The 18,876-nt window shown below is 47.7% G+C and overlaps 1 protein-coding gene across 1 annotated transcript; it reads right to left on the bottom strand.

Moving 5' to 3' along the window:
- Nucleotides 1-12,203: 12,203 nt before the first annotated feature.
- LOC119368685 (ABC transporter G family member 12-like) lies at nucleotides 12,204-17,950 on the bottom strand. The gene is made up of 8 exons (XM_037633874.1): nucleotides 17,343-17,950; nucleotides 17,128-17,207; nucleotides 14,273-14,737; nucleotides 14,044-14,169; nucleotides 13,808-13,933; nucleotides 13,150-13,707; nucleotides 12,944-13,051; nucleotides 12,204-12,847 (listed from the first exon to the last, which is right to left on the bottom strand). Exons 1-8 carry the CDS (start codon nucleotides 17,578-17,580, stop codon nucleotides 12,479-12,481), a joined length of 2,070 nt encoding a protein of 689 aa, XP_037489771.1. The 5' UTR covers nucleotides 17,581-17,950; the 3' UTR covers nucleotides 12,204-12,478.
- Between the last annotated feature and the right edge of the window lie 926 nt (nucleotides 17,951-18,876).

Genomic DNA, 18,876 nt, shown 5'->3' with positions numbered 1-18,876 from the left:
CCATGTATATGTCATATGACGAGGTGGCTTTCCAGTGCCCTATAGGCGCTGGTTCATGTTCGTCTCCTACATCGTCGTCCATACCGTTGATGTCTTCGGAGTCGAAGTCGAGCATGTCGGTTAAATCATCGACAGTGGCTACGAAGTGGGTGGTGGGTGGGCGTCAAATTTCTTCGTCGTACGCATCCCAATCCTGTTGGCCATAGTCCGGCCAGGGCTCTCCTAACAAAGAGAAAGACCTTAGTGAATTCAGAATGTCGCAGAAGGGTGAGTGCTGAAAGATATCCGCGGCGGTGAATTCCATGATCGGCGCCCAATCGGATTCGATTGGCAGGGGCGCGGATGGTTCGGAGTCCGAAAAAGAGTCCGGCACCTTGGAGTCACGGGCTGCGCAGAGGGTTAGGCTGGTGTTTGGCTCGGTCGCCGTTGAGACTGCAGCCCCTGAGGCGGTGTCTAACCACCCGTCCTCGATTGGCGCAGTGGGCTCTGGGCTAAGGGTCGAAGCTGATGCAGGTGCGGCCTCTGGGGTACTGTTCGGCGGCAGAGCTAGGTCATACCCATCGTGACAGTGCGGCGCGTCCGGCTGTGGCTCGAATCCGTCGAAGATCAAGTCTCCGCGGATGTCGGACGTGTAATTCAAACTTCCAAATCTGACCTGATGGCCAGGGGCGTAGCTTTCAATCTGCTCCAGTTGGCCAAGCGAATTAGCCCGCAGTGCAAAGTCGTCGGATACGAAGATCTGTCCGGGGAGAAAAGTCTCACCCTGGACCGCATCACTATCGATGATAGTAGGAGCCATCAAGCCTAAAGGCGACGACATAGAGGAACTCTCAATGAAAGCACCAATGTCGGTGTCAAAACCGGTGGATCTCGGGTAGGGGTCCCGAACTGTGCATCTAGGCCGGATGGTAATAGGAGGCAGGGGACACAATGTTTTACCCAGGTTCAGGCCCTCTTGATGGAGGTAAAACCCTACGTTCTGCTTGATTGATTTTGATGATATGGGTAGTACAAGAGTAGATCTACCACGAGATCGAGAAGGCTAAACCCTAAAAGCTAGCCTATGGTATGATTGTATGTTATGGTTGTTGTCCTACGGACTAAAACCCTTCGGTTTATATAGACACCGGAGAGGGTTAGGGTTACACAAGGTCGGTTACAAAGGAGGAGATATCCATACCGTATTGCCTAGCTTGCCTTTCACGCCAAGTAGAGTCCCATTCGGACACGAGATGAAGTCTTCAATCTTGTATCTTCATAGTCTAACAGTCCGGCCAATGGAGATATTCCAGTTGTCCGGAGACCCCCTAATCCAGGACTCCCTCAGTCAACAATAATAATTCATGATAAAATATATTTGAATGGACATATGTACTTAGATCTTTCCCCACCACGTAATGCTTGCCGAGTAAAGAATAATTGAGGTTGAAATAACAAGGAATACTATTGACTCTTGCATAAAAGTAAATACATGAAAGTAAAAGATAGGCCCATCACAGAGGGAAGTAGAGGTTGTCATGCGTTTTTTAATTTTGGATGTGCAAACGCTTAATGCAAAGGAACGTCACATTATATTGCCCTTTGTGATAGCAACCTTTATTATGCAGTATGTCGCTTTTATTTCTTTACCATCACAAGTTCGTACAATGCTTATTTTCCCTTACAATAAAAGATCATACATATTTAGGAGCAATTTTTATTGCTTTTTGCACCGATGACAACTTACTTGAAGGATCTTATTCAATCCATAGATAGATATGGTGGACACTCATGGCATGAAATGGGGTTTAAGGGTTTCTGAATGCACAAGTAGTATCTCTACTTAGTACAAAATTTTGGCTAGCAAAAGATCCTAAGCAAGCACCACATGTTGGAGGATCCATAACAATATAACTTCTATACAAATATACCCAAACATAACTCATTAGTTGTCTTCCTTGTCCAACTTCAACTAATTTTCTCAAGTGACCAATAGAAGATGTCCAAGATAGTATATTTATATGTGAAATCTCTCTTCCTTCAATATTCTTTCATGAATTGTTCAAGTGACCAATGTTGTGTTTGCTAACTTTCAATAAATTTTACCACCTATACTTCTTATATGTGAATTCATTACTACCCATGGGATAAGCATATGAAGCATATATAATTTCAGATTTACGATATTCAATTCATTCAACCATTTACTTATAGGATATAAGTGAAGCACGAGAGTAAATGACAAAACTACTCCAGAAAGATATAAGTGAAGATTAATGAGTAGTCAAATAGTCATGGAAGGACTCTCTCTCATTCAAGATTTCAGATCCAATGATTTTATTCAAACAGGAAGTAAAATGAAAATACGCTCCAAGAAAAACACATATCATGTGACGAATAAAAATATAGCTCTGAGTAAGGTATACCAATGGTTTTGAAGACGAAAGAGGGGATGCAGAATACAAATATATCTCCGAGTAAGGTATACCGATGGTTTTGAAGACGAAAGAGGGGATGCCTTCCAGGGCATCCCCAAGCTTAGGCGCTTGAGTCTTCCTTGAATATTACCTTCGGGTGCCTTGGGCATCCCCAAGCTTAGGGTCTTTTCACTCCTTATTCTCCTGGTATCGATATCTCACCCAAAACTTGAAAACTTCAATCACACAAAACTTAACGGAACTTCGTGAGATGGGTTAGTATGCTAAAAAGTAAATCATTCACTTTGGTACTATCAAGATAAGATTCATAATTGTTCTCACACAATGCCTACTGTACCATATTATTTCTACAATTTATATTGAGCAATATAAGCCATATAAACTAAAAAACAAGCAAACGATGCATTGAAAACAGAATTTGTCAAAAACAGAACAGCCTGTAATGATCTGAACAACAACCATATTTTTGTTACTCCAAAAATTCTGAATAAAAGTGTGGCCCAATTGGAATTTCTCAGTGGCTCCGAAGTGCATAAAAGTAGCAACTTTCATATGCATCCATAGGTCTGAATGAAAACAATCGGTGGCTCCGAGTAAACACTTCAGGAGTGGCACATTCTTTGTTAGCGCTTTGGAAGTTCTGACTAGTTTTGCTCGTAATTTCCGATATGGTAATGGAAGGTTTACCTAGTGCTTCAGTGGTTTTGAATGGAATGGTTGGTGTCTTCAATTGAATAAGATGTGTACACCACTTATATCTAGATGATTTGATGGCCTCGAGTGGAGTGCTTCGGCGACACCGAGTTGAATGAAACTAGGAAGATATTGTGGAATCTTTGACGGATTTTGAGGAGCTTTTTGGAGGTTGATCTTTAAGAACATGGAGCAAATGGCTTATTACCATATTCTCATCCCCTTTTGATATTATAGGAATGCCTATGGACTCAATGTGATCTTGGATCACAAATAAATATGTAGAATCCTTTGACTTGTTCAACACACTTCTTTTAAAGCATTTTTATGGGTTATCTTCCATTTCTATATTGTATACCTAAAATACTTTTTTTTTAAATATACTTTGAAGGAGACATTAGTTCTATAAAATATGTTGACATGAATTACCAAAATCCACCTTGAGAATTAGATGCACTTCAAGAGCCATAGCGGCCATACTTTGTAATGGGTCCCTTTCGGACATGTGGGGTTTTGGGTCCACAAATGACTTCTCAGCATGTCTTGTGTATTGCGCTCGTGGCGAGGCCACTCTGGCGATGTGTTTTGCACATTGTGCTCTACATGGGGCATAGAAAAACATGTGCACGTGTGAACATTTATATTGGTATATTTTTCTATATGTTTGGTCAATTTTTTTTACTTACGATAAACTCTATAACTTCAATTAATTTGGAAGGAAGGAGTAGTTAAAATTTGATATTATGTGTAGTGAGTGCTGCACCAGTATTTACGCATGAATAGCCGGCTGTGATGGAGAGTGGCGTTTTGGCTCATGGGAGCGTACGCTCCTGGTTTTTAAAATGTGTTTTAAACATTCTTCCTCCGGTCCTTTTTAGTCCACGTATTAGATTTGTATTAAGTCAAACCATATAAAGTTTGACCAAATATATATTAAAATATATCAACATATATAATACCAAATATATATTCCATGAAACAACATTTCATAATAAATCTAAAAATATTGATTTGGCATTATGAGTGTTGATACCTTTTTCTATAAGTTTGGTCAAAATAGAGATACTTTGACTTCAGACAAAATTTATATGCAGACTAAAAAAGACCGGAGGGAGTATTTTGAAATGTCAAAATAATTCAAACAAAACTTGGCATGTATATCTCGATATTGTACATGCTCACAAAGTCATTTTACGAAAAAATGACAAGTTATATTTCGTGTGTGAAAAAGACAAAATCCGGTGTTAAAAAATGCTTTTCACAAGACATCCTTTTGTCTTTTTACACAACTCACAAGAAATGTCAGTTTTCTACGAAACTTAACGTGCACACATATAATGTCGAGATGTATGCACCAAATTTTTGTTTGCAAATTTTCCACACTTCGAAATATATTTTTTAATTTTTTTTGCTTGCAGGAGCACGCGCTCCCAGGTGCACCAACGGAATTTCCGGTTGAGATGTTCCTTTTCTCTTGGATACGTGCATGAAGTAACTGATCGTAAGGCTAGCCACAATGGATAATAACATAGACTAGTAACATGCATATGTTACTCGAAAATGCGTAGGAGCACTCAGCGACTCACCCCACCGAAATCTAACCCACTCATTAGCCTTGGGATCCACCTCTACTATATTAGCCAGTCAGTATTACAAGTTTATGCGACATGTATCTCTCATATGCTTTCTTGTATCTGGGCTGATATTCAATTTACTGACATTGTCAGGCACTACCAGCATGCAACAATTTAATGCAATCAATGCGTCCATGCTCCCCTCCCACTCCTCTCTCCTCCCCACCAGTGACCTTCTTCCTCAGGAGACCCATTCTTCCAAATCAATCCTTCGCCTAAATCCTGTTCTACGGTTCGTACATGGCTACACCTTCTTCCCCACTTATGCTTGCGACATGTTACAAATCCGGAGGAATTAGGAAGACCATGTCCACCCTGGCTGTCGTCCGAGCTTGCCGCGTTCTTCGTAGCCACTGTCGGCGACACCATGTTTGCCCTGGACGTTCTAGCGGCCAGCCACAATGTGTGAGAAGAAAACAAGGAGAAAGACTATGCCATCCGTGACGAAGTAGCCGCCGTCTATTCTTGCCGCGTTATGTGCATCGTTGTAAGACAATAGGCTTTGGGGGAAACCGGCACAACCCTCTAGGGGTGGCCTATCACATATATATATAATGAGGTGGTATACAACGTTACAATATACACATGTAAATACAGTCTAACACCCTCCCTCAATCTTAGCCACTTTCTAATGAATCTAGAAGGGTAAGATTGCGCCTGCAAGTCTCAAACTGTGGCAAAGGCAATGGCTTGGTGAAGATGTCAGCAAGTTGATCCTTGAAAGAAATAAACTTGATCTGTAGTTGCTTCTGAGAGACACGTTCACGCACAAAGTGATAGTCAACTTCAATGTGTTTCGTTCGGGCATGGAATACCGGATTTGCAGAAAGGTATGTAGCACCGATGTTATCACACCAAAGAACAGGAGGCTGTGATTGGGGTATACTTAACTCCTGAAGCAAGGACTGTACCCAGATGATCTCTGATGTGGCATTGGCCACAGCCTTATACCCAGCCTCAGTACTGCTACGCGAGACAGTAGCCTGTTTCCGAGCACTCCAGGCAATCAGGTTAGAGCCAAAGAAGACAGCATAACCCCCCGTGGATCGCCTGTCATCCGGATTGCCAGCCCAGTCTGCATCAGAATATGCTGAAAGACAACCAGAGTCAGACGGCCGAATATGCAAACCATGAGCCACCGTGAAACGAATATAGCGCAAAATCCGCTTAACAGCAGACCAATGAGTGTCACGGGGTGACTGCAGATACTGGCAGACTCGGTTAACAGCATAGGAAATGTCTGGTCGCATGACCGTCAAGTACTGGAGCCCACGAACAATACTCCTGCACTCTGTCGCATCAGAAGAAGAAAGAAGCACACCATCAACAGCATTGAGCTTATCAGTGGTAGACATGGGTGTAGTCGTCGGTTTGCACTTAAGCATCCCAGCTCGCTGCAACAAATCCAGAGAGTACTTCTTCTGCGTCATAACAAGGCCAGCAGCACGAGAAGTAACCTCCACACCAAGAAAGTAATGAAGCTTCCCAAGGTCCTTGACCGCAAAATCAGCACCAAGTGAGCGAACAAGCGCAGTAGCAGCCGACTGAGAGGAGCTGACCAAAATGATATCATCTACATAGACCAACAAGTACATAGTAACCTCAGGCCTTTGAAGAAGAAACAATGAGGAGTCAGCAGTTGATGATGCAAAACCATGAGCACGAAGAGCCATTGCAAGAAGAGCATGCCAAGCACGAGGAGCCTGCTTCAGACCATAAATTGCCTTGGACGGACGACAGAGATGATCAGGGCGATCCGGATCAGAGAAACCCGGAGGCTGGCGCATGTAAACCTCCTCCGCCAAGACACCATGAAGAAAAGCATTTTGAACATCAAGCTGACGAAGAAACCAACCTCGAGTAACAGCCAGAGAGAGAAGAAGTCTGATGGTAGTAGGCTTGACCACTGGACTGAAGGTGTCTTCATAGTCAAGTCCAAAACGCTGTCGAAAACCACGAGCAACCAGACGAGCCTTATAGCGCTCAATGGACCCATCAGAATGCCTCTTCACTTTGAAAACCCATTTGGAATCAATGACATTTACCCGTGATTGTGGAGGAACAAGAGTCCATGTCTGATTGCGAAGAAGCGCTTGATACTCCTGCTCCATGGCCTCTCTCCAATGAGGAATGCGCATAGCAGCTTGATACGTGCGTGGCTCAGAGGATGGATCTGCGAGAGCAGCAGACATGCACGCCGCTAACCAAGCAACTGTGCCATCATGACGTTGCTTAGGCTGAAAAATGCCACTCCGACTGCGCGTATCTGGACGTAGAGCAGCAGCAGGAGCTGGCGGAGGCGAAGGTGACGGAGACGTAACGGTCGCCGGAGATGCAGGAATCACCTCAGGCGAGCTCGGGACAGATGACTCCAGGCTGCATGGCGAAGACTGGCCCGACGACAGGGGCTCAGAGTCCATGGGCGAACCGAGAGTGGGCGAGGCCAGCTCCGGTGACACCGGTCCAGACGGCCTTGGCGAGGCGAGAGCAGGCGAGGCCGGCCCTGGTGAGAAGGGCCCAGACACCCTGGGCGAGGCAGGGGCGGGCGAGGCCAGGCCTGATGATGACTGCCCCGACGCCCTGGGCGAGACGGGGACCGAGGAGGCCGGCCCAGTCGGCGGGGTTGCAGGGCGCGACGATGGCGAAGGCAGCCCAGAAGCCAGAGGCGACCGGGCCAGGACGTCGATCGGCCGTGCATGAGCACGGAAACCGAGGCCATGCAGGGGCGTCATGTGCTCCTCATGCACAACAGAAGGTGCCGAGGATGAAGGCGATGGCGACGAAGAGGAAGATGGCACTTCCAGAATCTCCAAACGAGCCCCACGACCAGTGCCTGCACCATGGTTAGGCAACAATAAAGGAGAATATGCAACATCATCAAATTGGTCAGAAGCAACAGAGGCTGAATGCATGACAGGTGGCTCGGTAGTGGACACAGGGAGTTTGGCAAAGGGAAAAACATGCTCATCAAACACAACATCCCGAGAGATGTAGACACGATTAGTGGGCACATGAAGACATTTGTATCCTTTATGAAGAGAGCTATAACCAAGAAAAATACACTTCTTGGAACGAAACTCGAGCTTACGCTTGTTATATGGACGGAGATGGGGCCAGCAAGCACACCCAAACACCTTGAGAAAGGTGTAGTCCGGTTGTTCATTAAGGAGAACTTCAATGGGAGTCTTCATATTCAAAACACGAGTGGGAGTACGATTGATGAGAAAACATGCAGTGGTGAAAGCATCACTCCAAAAACGAAACAGAACAGATGCATGGGCCAAAAGAGTCAGACCAGCTTCAACAATGTGACGATGCTTACGTTCTACTGAACCATTCTGCTGATGTGTATGTGGACATGCTAAACGGTGAGTGATCCCAAGCGACTAAAAGAAGGAGTTGAGGTTGCGATACTCGCCACCCTAGTCCGACTGAACATGAACAATTTTGTGCTTGAGAAGGCGTTCAACATGTTTTTGGAATTGAACAAAAATGTCAAACACATCAGATTTACGTTTGATAAGATAAAGCCAGGTAAAGCGGCTGTAAGCATCAACAAAACTGATATAGTAATTATGACCACTAACAGAAGTCTGAGCAGGACCCCATACATCTGAAAACACAAGTTCTAAAGGATGTTTCACCTCACGACTGGACTCCGAAAAAGAAAGTTGATGACTCTTCCCCTGCTGACAAGCATCACACACTGCTACATCTTTATTACTAGACACACTAGGAAGCTCATGACGACGCAAAACATGCCGGACAATAGGTGTGGCCGGGTGACCAAGACGAGCATGCCACTGTGACGGAGATACCCGAACTCCACTGAAGACGCGAGCGACGCCAGGATGCTCCAGACGATAGAGACCTTGGCAGAGCCGCCCACTAAGAAGAATGTCCCTCGTACCCCAATCCTTAATAAAAAGATCAAAAGGATGAAATTCACAAAGCACATTATTATCACGAGTGAGTTTAGGAACTGAAAGAAGATTACGTGTCACAGATGGAACTCGAAGAACATTGCGAAGTTGAAGACTCCTATTGGCATGTCTAGTGAGAAGTGATGCTTGACCAATATGAGAGATGTGCATACCTGCTCCATTGGCGGTGTGGATCTTGTCGGAGCCATGGTAGGGTTCACGAGTGTGAAGCTTCCCCATCTCACTGGTCAGGTGCTCTGTCGCCCCAGAGTCCATGTACCAGTGGGGATCAATGGAGTAGGACTGAGTGTGTCCCTGTGGCTTCTGCGGCGGCGGACGATCAGCCATGGCGACCTGACGAGCAAAGTTGCGTGTATCCTTCCCGTCATTGCCGAGACCAAGAAAACCCCGCTGGAAACGCTTGTGACACTTCGAGGCCCAGTGCCCATCGCGACCATAAAGCTGGCACACACGTGGACCGCCAGCCCCTGGTAGCGTCGCACTAGGAGGAGGGGCCGAGGCGGGTGGTGGTGACTGCCCCGAAGGAGCCCTGGATGAAGCAGAGGAGCGACCACCCTTGGTGGCGGCGTTTGCCGAGAGGGCGTCGTTGCCCTTGGATCGGCGCGTCTCGACTCGTTTCTCAGTAAGCAGGAGGCGTGAAAAGACCTCGTGTGCTGGCATGGGCGTGGAGTTGCCCCTCTCATTGATGATCTCGACTAGGGCGTCATACTCCTCATCAAGACCATTGACAATAAACGAGTTGAACTCGGAGTCGGTGAGGGGCTGTCCAATGGAGGCCAGCGTGTCGGCGAGACTCTTGACTTTGTTGTAGAACTCAGTGGCGGTGGAGTCAAGCTTCTGACACCCCCCAGGTTGGCGACGGAGCCCAGATACACGAGCCTGCGACTGTGCCGCAAACGAGCGCTCAAGAATAGTCCATGCCTCGTGGGACGTCTTGGCGAAGACAACAAGCCCAGCAACGGCCGGAGAGAGCGACCCCTGGATGGAGGAGAGGTTCGCCTGATCCTGCGCTGTCCAGACACGGTGAGCCGGATTATAGACCGGACCGTGCACGCTGTCAACCAGCGCAGGAGGGCAAGGGAGAGAGCCGTCGACATAGCCAAGCAGATAGTGACTCCCAAGAAGCGGAAGAACCTGCGCGCGCCAGAAGATGTAATTGTCCGACGACAACTTGATTGTGATGAGATGGCCGAAGTGAAACGGCGGCGGCGGCTGCGATCCCATCGAGGAGACTGGCTGAGGTGAGACCACCGTGGAGACAGTCAGAGGGGCAGCCGGCGCGGTGACAGAGGGCGCGATGGCCGCGGTTGACGCCGCGAAGCCTGCCAGCGCGACGTCCTCCGCCACCAGCGGCGCAGTGGCCGTGGGCGCGACAGCCGCGGTTGACGGGGCGGCGGCGGTGTGGGCCACAAGCGCCTGCCCGGGCGAAGTAGCAGCCGGCGGGAGCGCGAAGAGGGAGCCGACGCTCCGTGTCCCGATCGGCGCCTGAAGAGAGGCGGCATCCAGCGGCCTCGAGAGAAGTGCCGCGAGGGAGGCCGGCAGAAAACCGGTGACGGTGGAGCCGGACGCAGCGGCGGACGTCATAGCAGTCGGGCGACGGCGACGGCGGGCGCGGCGGCGGCGACGGTGGCGGCGGCGGCGACGGTGGCGGCGGCGGCGGCGGCGGCGGCGGTGGCGGCGGCGGCGGCGACGGTGGCGGCGGCGGCGGCGGCGACGGTGGCGGCGGCGGCGGCGGCGGCGGCGGTGGCGGCGGCGGCGGCGGCGGCGGTTTAGGGTTTTTAGGCGGAAGCGGACGTAACCTAGCATGATACCATGTAAGACAATAGGCTTTGGGGAAACCGGCACAACCCTCTAGGGGTGGCCTATCACATATATATATAATGAGGTGGTATACAACGTTACAATATACACATGTAAATACAGTCTAACAATCGTGTTTGCACACCGCGCCTGCCTTGGGCGGCGACTGCATGTTCCGCGTGACCACGGCCAGCGAAGCGGCGACATTGCATCGCTTCCTAGCACGACATGAGCTGGCCGCTTCCTCGAGCCGCATGTACGTCACTCGCATCCTCGTCGTCTCGTTGTCAAACTCAGCATGACCGTCGTTCGCGTCCTGGTCAACCCCGTCGTCGTCAAGCTGGCCATGGATGTGCTTCGCTTCACCAACAACAACAGTGTCATGTACGCCGTGCTAGGTCCATGGCCGGCGTCATTGGCCTAGGTTTGCACATGGTCGGCGTCCCCCCGCCCCAGTCCCTGCTTGATATATAGCCATGAACTTGCTCCACTCCGCTCAACTTGGAGCTATCTAGTGGAGGAACTATCTCTGTTCACTATACAGGAATAGCTTCAGCTTGGGGCTTACCAGGAACCATGTACGAACTTCCCCGCTTACTTTTCCTCTTCACTTGATTTGGGATGTTGGGAAGAAGAACAATGCGGGCTTCGCAAGGTTCCTGCTTCTTTCGGATCTGGCAATGGAGTCCGTGCAGCTCGTGGTAAGGAAGCAGACGGGAGAGAGTTAATTAGGCCTGCCCCTGGTCTTTACTACACCGTTGGGCGGTACACATATATTAAATGGCCCAACACCGGTATGAACTGTTTCATTCTACGCCGGGTCTTGTATTCCCACATTAACAAAACATTTAAGAAAAGTGGCACTGATCCCGAGAGAGTAGGGGAGCGGGGGCGATTCGCCGAGTGCTTTTAGTCCGCTTTCATATGTTACTAGTCTATTTTTTCCGTTCACGAATAAGTGTACATCTAATTTTTGTTCTAAGTTAAAGTTTTAAAGTTTTGATCAATATTATAGAAAAAAGTAGTAGTATATATGACATCAAATTGGTATATTATGAAAGTACATTTCAAACGAATCTAGCGATACTAATTTAGTGTCATAAATGTTGCTACTTTTCCTTATAAAGTTGGTCAAATTTTAAAACTTTGACTTAGAACAAAAATTAGATGTACACTTATTCGTGGACGAAGGGAGTATGTTACTACCTCTACAGTGAGGAGTAACATACTCCCTCCGTCCGATAAGAAGTGTACGTTTAGCTTTAAATTTGTCCATAAAAATGTGTACTACTATTTTCCCAATGCATTTTAAAGTAGGAAAAAAAAATCTTGTCTCTCATCACACGGTAATCAAGACCAATAACAATCTACACATGATCTTCTTAATTTTTACATGCACTTAACTCATTGGGAGTTGAATAATTAAAGAGAAGAGAGATGGTGACTTGCACCTTCTCAATGCATTTTTTACTTGACTCTATAATTTATCTTAAAATATCTAGATGTACACTCTTCACCGGACAAAGGGAGTATATGTGATAACATGCAACATTTTATTTATTAGGCTATAGACTCATCTTACCTTATATGTGTGATGTTACTCATATGTTACCACTTTTTTTGTCTTTATTCGTTTATTGCTTGCCACATCATCTATTTTATAGACATGTGTGACATTACTATCATGTTACTTCCATTGTAGGTAGTCTAAAACAAACGAGCAAAACAATGAGGCATAATATTATCTCGTATCTGTATTGGTTGCGGCGACTTCTTACAGTAAAACCAAACTTTTAAAGAATGCATCCGTATGTTTATGAACCTTGAAGCTTCCAGCGAAGCCGCAAGCCTGCAAGCAAAACTGACAAGTGGAAACGCATACACAAGTAATCGTGACAGACGCATGTCACGGACGGCTATCATCTTGCTATAGTAATGATCAACTCAACTGCCGGGGCAGCTCCTCCTGGTACTCATTGACATTGGCCAGTCAGTACTGCTGCATGGGGGAGTTGAGCCCCTCCTGCATGGCCATGGGGTGCGGCGCGTTGTGCCGCTTGGACAAGGACGTCATGGCCAGCGACTCCCTGAAGGACGCCCGCCGCTCAAGGCGCTTCACGGTGAACCGCGTGTAGGCGACGCGGAGGTAGGGCGCGGCGGCCTCCTTGACCTTGAGGACAAAGAAGAAGGTGATGCGGTAGGCGAGGAGGAGGATGAAGATCATGGCTAGGTCTAGCCACTTGGAGTAGCTGACGCTCAGCCCCATCATGTTGGTGATGATGAACTCGCCGGTCAGCTTCTCGCCTCCCGGCGTCATCGGCTCGAACTCCAGCCCGAGCAGGTCGTTCTTGTATGCACCCTGCATGCCAAGGCAGTGATTTCAGTTTCAGATGCAAGCTAGCTAGTAGGATTTTACTTGCATAATCCATTGCAGCTGACCGATCAAAAGCTGTACCTTCAAACCCCAAGAGCCGTAGACAATGTAGGACACTGGGTATTTCCAGAAAATCTTGGGAAGTTCCGGAAGGAGCCGGAAGAATCCAGACGTCAGCATCATGATCCCCTGCAAAATGCAAGCATCGATCCTGTCAGACATCAGAATGCACGTGCCAAGTGATGAAATACATATATAGAAGAAGAAAATATTGGTTGCAGAATTACAATGACGCCGGCGCCAAGGATGAGCCCCATGAGGAAGTTGGGCACAAGGGCGGAGATGATCATCATGAGGCTCTCGATGACGGAGACGCCACCATAGAGGTTGAGGGCGAAGAAGGCGAAGTAGCTGAATCCTGGCCGGAACTTGACCATCCAGTATGTGATGGAGGCGCTGGCCCAGGACATGGTCAACAGGAAGGGCATGGACGAGAGGAAGTTGGAGATGATGTAGGCGGCGACGCCGTAGTGGCCGTTCTGCCGCTCGAGGGAGAAGACCTTCATCTCCTCGATGAAGGAGGGGAAGCCGCCGATGGACATGAACGTCATGAAGCCGGAGACGAAGCCGCCGCACGAGGCGCGCGCCTGGATCGCGGTGTAGCCGTTGCCGACGTCGTAGTAGATGGTGCCGAGGCAGATGGCCATCAGGACGTAGATGATGATGCGCAGCCTGTAGTAGCCGAAGTCACGGTACATGTTGATGTAGGAGCGCTTGGTCAGCGTGCGCAGCTGCTTGCACCAGGTCGCTTGGCTGCCCTTCACTGCCTCCTCCATCACACCCTCCTGCAAATCCAATGCAACAACATCAAAATTTAGAAGAAGAAAAAAAAACTCAGATCGAAGGAAATTTCAGAAAGATGCTTGGAATTTGGGAGTGGCTTACTATTTTGCTTATCTCGTGTATCGTGTTCCTAACCATCATGGCGTAGTCTGAGATCCGGTACTTATCCACGAGCCGCTCTCTGATCTCCGTAGTCGAGTACTTCAACAGGGGATCAAGATCTGCCTCCTTCAAATCAAACAAAAATGCATTTACCCCGATCAGAAAACATGTACCAAACGTCACCATGCTGCTCATACTGCATTAAAAAGGAAAACCAGTCCTAAATTTGCTCATACTGCTCGGAGCTTCATGGATCCTTTCAGGGCCGTGGCGACATCGTCGAAGTCCGAATTAACGCACCGGAGGAAGTGGTCGGATGGGTTCCTCCGGCTTGGGCAGGGGAATCCGGTTTCTGCAAAGAACTGACAAAAAACAAAAGCAACCGTGTTTTTGAGCGCAAGTTCTCGTACAAAACACATGCAAGCGATTCGTGTGACCTTACATGTAGTACTGTAGTAGTAGTACCTGTGGTGCAAGCTTGGCGTCCCCGAAGTAGACGCTCTCGCCGCTGGAGAGGAGGCAGAGATCGTCGAAGAGTGCGAACACCTCGCTGCTGGGCTGGTGCACCGACGAGACAATGGTGCGTCCGCCATCGATGGCGAGTGTGCGGAGCGTCTCGATGACGGAGAAGGCGGAGGCGCTGTCAAGGCCGCTGGTGGGCTCGTCGAGGAAGAGGAGGCGCGGCCGGGTGAGGATCTCCAGCGCGATACACAGCCGCTTCTTCTCGCCGCCGCTGATGCCCCGGAGGTGCCACGTGCCGATGGGCCGCTCAGCGCACTCCCGGAGGCCCATCTCGTCCAGCGTGTCGTCGACCACCCGGCGCACCTCAGCCTTTGACATGCTCGACGGCAGCCGCAGCTGCGCCGAGTAGGTGACCGTCTCCCGGACGGTCAGCGTGCCCAGCAGAACGTTCTCCTGTGTCACGTACGCCTGTAGACCGAGGTACACACCACCGACGTCAAACACTTGAGAGCTCACTATATCTTGGTTCCTGGTATCGGAGTTATTAAGACAAATTTGGTAGCTCGTATTTTCAGTACAACATTCAAGGGTATTTCGGATTCAGCTGGATCCTCCTTTTATGTTAATATATTGTGTAATCTTATCCCCATCCAGTGATAATTCGTACTACTTCCATATGGAACCTGCTTTATGTCGTGAAATTGATTGTATGTACTGCCCCGCAAAGGAAGGAATTAAATTGTACTGAGTTAAACTAGAATAACTAATTTCACAACTATACGCCACACATAATCGTTCTTGAAATTGCTACTATCCAGTACCCACTACCCACACCTGCCGTGTAGCATCAGAATTTCAGTATTGATTAGTTCTTTTAATCATTTGGTTTATGTTCTGACACTGATTGGTCTTAAACACTCAACAACTACTTAAACTGCAGTTAGTCATATTTACCACACGGCCATGTTCCTTATATACGCAAAACAACTACTGAAAATTTTGGTAAGACTAGGAGGTCATCTTTCTGGCAAGAGGGTGCTGCAAAAAGGAGGTATCATCTCGTAATGTGGGACCCGAGGTTTGGGCATGAAAAACTAGCCTAAACTAAATAATAGCTTAATGTGCAAATGGTTTTGTTGTTTGGAAGCTGAATCTGAACCCTGGCAACTTTTTGTGAGAGCTAAATACCCGAGTGGAACTGAAATCTTGGGAGTTCGGCATCGGGCACATGAGTTTTGGGTTGTTTAACACATACTTACTTTTTATATTTTCAGGAGCATATGACTAGATAAATTTTACAAGTTTGGCATGGTTAAGGATTTTACCGGAATCTGAAATTTGCACTTCCTTTTTCCTGGAAGAGAAGCATTCCATTTACAATTTGCAGCCTTACACAAATCAAAATTTTACACAAGAGGAGAGTGTCTATTCCACATTAATTATTTTCATTGACTAATACCATTAGTGTGTGGCATGCATGTCAAACTGAAAGCGATTGACAACTGCAGTTTGTAATATGACATACTGAAAGGGATTGACAACTGCATTTTGTAATACAATGCATCCTCCTATTTAACATGAAACAAGAATCGGTTGGGCTTTTAATGGCAGTGTCATTCTCGTAGTACATGTTCCGTGGCAACAGTCTGACAAAGTACCTTGAGACACTCAGCTGAAATGGACTTAGGCTATTTTTGGCACTGTTCAGTGGCATTTCAAAAGCATGCGTATTATTATTTCTACCTTAGAATGTGATAGCTTGTTGAGATAAGATCTATTTTAGATCATTATTAGATGTCAACTCTGAACTGCCCAAGATACTTTCCTAAGCAGTATAGTGCCTCAAGTTCCATAGAAATTAAAGTAGAGTCGTCAAAAGGAATCATATCTAAAAACTGAATTCAGATGGGAAATCAACCACCAGAAGACTAATTATGGAGTATGAACCGGCACATGAAGGGCTTGATGTGTTCCAAAGCCTAGCTACCAACTAAGGCTTGCATTCGGTACCATCCATATGATCCATCAGAATTAGAGGGGATCAAAAGAGCCATTCCGTGGAAGACGGGTTTTTAGCCGGTGTTAGTTTTTACGGAAAGGAAAGAATGCCCCCAGCCTCCGCATCGATCGATGCCTGCCGCAATGGATACATAGAGCATGCTTGGATACGTTTTAGTCCCATGACTAAAAGTAGTGGGACTAAAACTTGCTAGTCTCACCCATGCTTGGATCCAAGTACTAAAGAGACTAAAATCTAGTTATTGAGCATTTATTATCCTCCAAACCCTCCAATCCAGAACTAAGGAGAGGAATTAAATGAGGAGAGAGAGAGCTAATACATATTTTAGTAGGTTTCCCATGACTAAAAGATTTTAGCCTAGTCCTAGCCTCTCTTTAGTCAGGGGTGCTTGGAACTTTAGCCTCTAAAAGAGACTATTTCTTGTATCCAAGCACCCTCATAGACGTCAGATAACAAAGTCAGCGATCGGATTGTCTTGGTATGAGCTTAACGGTAACTACAACTACTGTTATGCATGCTGCTCTTAGCCAATACAGTCTGAAATCAGTCTGAACTTAACTTGACCCCTGATTATCCAACCTTTCAGCTGGGGTAATAAAGGTGCTTATGGTCACTTTGTGCATAGGGAGTACTCCTACTCAACATGGTGACTGACAAATTCGTCAGACAAACGTTTTGAAGAAATTAAAGAAATCGTAAGCATGGTACTGAAGCTTCATTTTGTTGACACGACGTCTTGATCAAGAAAATGGGAATGAAGCGCATGATAAGTTTTGTTGCAGGAAATAGCTCACTGTTAAGAGTATAATTAGGCTTGTACTATAATTTTCACACTCACCACCGCGCCAAAGTCGAGCCGCCTCTTCTTGCCGTTGAGCAGCACCTTGCCGGTCTGGAGCACATTCCTCGCCAGCCTCCCTGCAACAAACGCAGAAATTATTAATTTTCTACTATTACAACAACAAAAAGAAATCCGAAAGGAGAGGGTAAACCCGCTGGAACAAACGTGCCAGAACTGGATCCAGAGGAGAGTATGTAGATTGGGATGCATACCAGAGAGGGAGTCGAGGAGGGTGGACTTGCCGGAGCCGGAGGGCCCCATGATGGCGACGATCCTGCCGGGCACGGCGTAGCCGTACAGCCCTTGCAAGAGCTTCTTGGTCGGCCGGCCGCCGGACCCGGGCAGCACGGCCGTCAGGTTCTCCCATGTCAAGCTCGCCCCTCCCGTCTCAGCGTACCGCGCCGCCGGCGACAGCGCCCCCGCCCACGCCGTCCCGTTCCCCTCCCCCATTTCCTCTCCGCTACCACCTAGTCGGTTTTCCCTCTCTTCAACTCCGAGATGGATGCAAGCACATGCCCGCGACTCCTCTCCTCCAGCGCAGCCGAGCAAGGCAGGCAGCTTAGCTTAGCTACCCAGGCAACCCCCCATAATTAATGCTGAGAGAGAAAAGGAGAGAGAGAGAGAGAGAGAGAGAGTGAGAAACAGAGGCATTGCTCGGCTGGAATTTATGCTGCCGCGTTCTCTCGATGTTGGACCTCGTTTTCTCCACGGCGCTTCACTTCATTTTCAATTTACGGTTGGGGAGGTGACGAGAGAGAGAGGCATGGATGGGGCTGTGAGCAGCAGCGGCCTAGCCCTAGCCGCCTAGCAGATCACGCATTCATGGCGGCGGGGGTTGCGAAGCAGGTGGTAGTAACTGTGGCTAATCGAAAATACTAGACAGACGACACTCCATGCACGATGCATGCACGATTTACAATCAGATGGATGTGAAGCACTTTATTCCCTGATTCAATGGCTGGATGTGGAGCGTCGTTCATGTATCGTTCAAAAACGTCGTGTGTATAGCAGCTCTCCGTGGCTAATTAAAGTCGGCCTGGGATCGACGGGTGCACGCCACCACAACACCGCCGCTCCTTGGCTCTGTCATTTCCTCGTTAATCAATGGAATTAGCTGGGGCGGGTTGGGTTATTAATCGGGTATTAATCCGACAGGGGTGCCATGAAAGAGCCAACGACGTGAAAGAGCCAAGGAGCGGCACTGCTGTAGGGCTTGTTCTTTGCACGAAACCCTCTAGTTTTTCTCTCTATCAAATCAAGGCCTTTGCCTCTTTGGTGTAAGTACAGTCACAGTTTGAGCGCATCGCAAAAAAACAAAAAAACAGTTTCAGCGAACGACAAGAAATTCCCCTCCCGCTCCTCCGGATCTAAAGGCCTTTTTTAGGAATTTATACGATAGAATTTTAAAAAGAAAAATGGAAAAGATCATGCCCGGACGTCCGTTTTCAAGGAATTTGGTCCGAATGCTTTAATCACCGTCCGTTTGCGCTGCACGAATCTTGACACTCGTTTTGTTAACACGTCATCTCCTAAGTTCATTCGTCCCGACGGGTGGTTCGCCCAAACCTTTTTTTCTTTAACTCGACCAAAAAGTGTCTGCACTCTCATACCAACCAGATCCCCTTCTTGTACTCTCATACCAACCAAATCCCCTTCCAGTCTCATTTCTATCGGCCCCAACCATATCCTCTACCCGATGGCGAGGCTCAAGGAGGACGATGAGTCATCAGCGAGAGCTGCTTGCTC

The sequence above is a fragment of the Triticum dicoccoides genome, chromosome 1A (genome assembly GCF_002162155.2).
Source record: "Triticum dicoccoides isolate Atlit2015 ecotype Zavitan chromosome 1A, WEW_v2.0, whole genome shotgun sequence".
NCBI classification, from domain to species: domain Eukaryota; kingdom Viridiplantae; phylum Streptophyta; class Magnoliopsida; order Poales; family Poaceae; genus Triticum; species Triticum dicoccoides.
Note: the sequence above shows the minus strand (reverse complement) of the source record. Positions and strands in the feature narration are given on the sequence as shown.

Excerpts from the sequence above, each read along its gene's own strand:
- LOC119368685 (XM_037633874.1), bottom strand. The coding sequence starts at position 17,580 with ATGGGGGAGGGGAACGGGACGGCGTGGGCGGGGGCGCTGTCGCCGGCG. Across the intron at positions 14,170-14,272 it reads ACGCCAAGCTTGCACCACAG|TTCTTTGCAGAAACCGGATT; the intron begins GTACTACTACTA and ends GTTTTTTGTCAG. Across the intron at positions 12,848-12,943 it reads ACGGCTCTTGGGGTTTGAAG|GGTGCATACAAGAACGACCT; the intron begins GTACAGCTTTTG and ends CTTGGCATGCAG.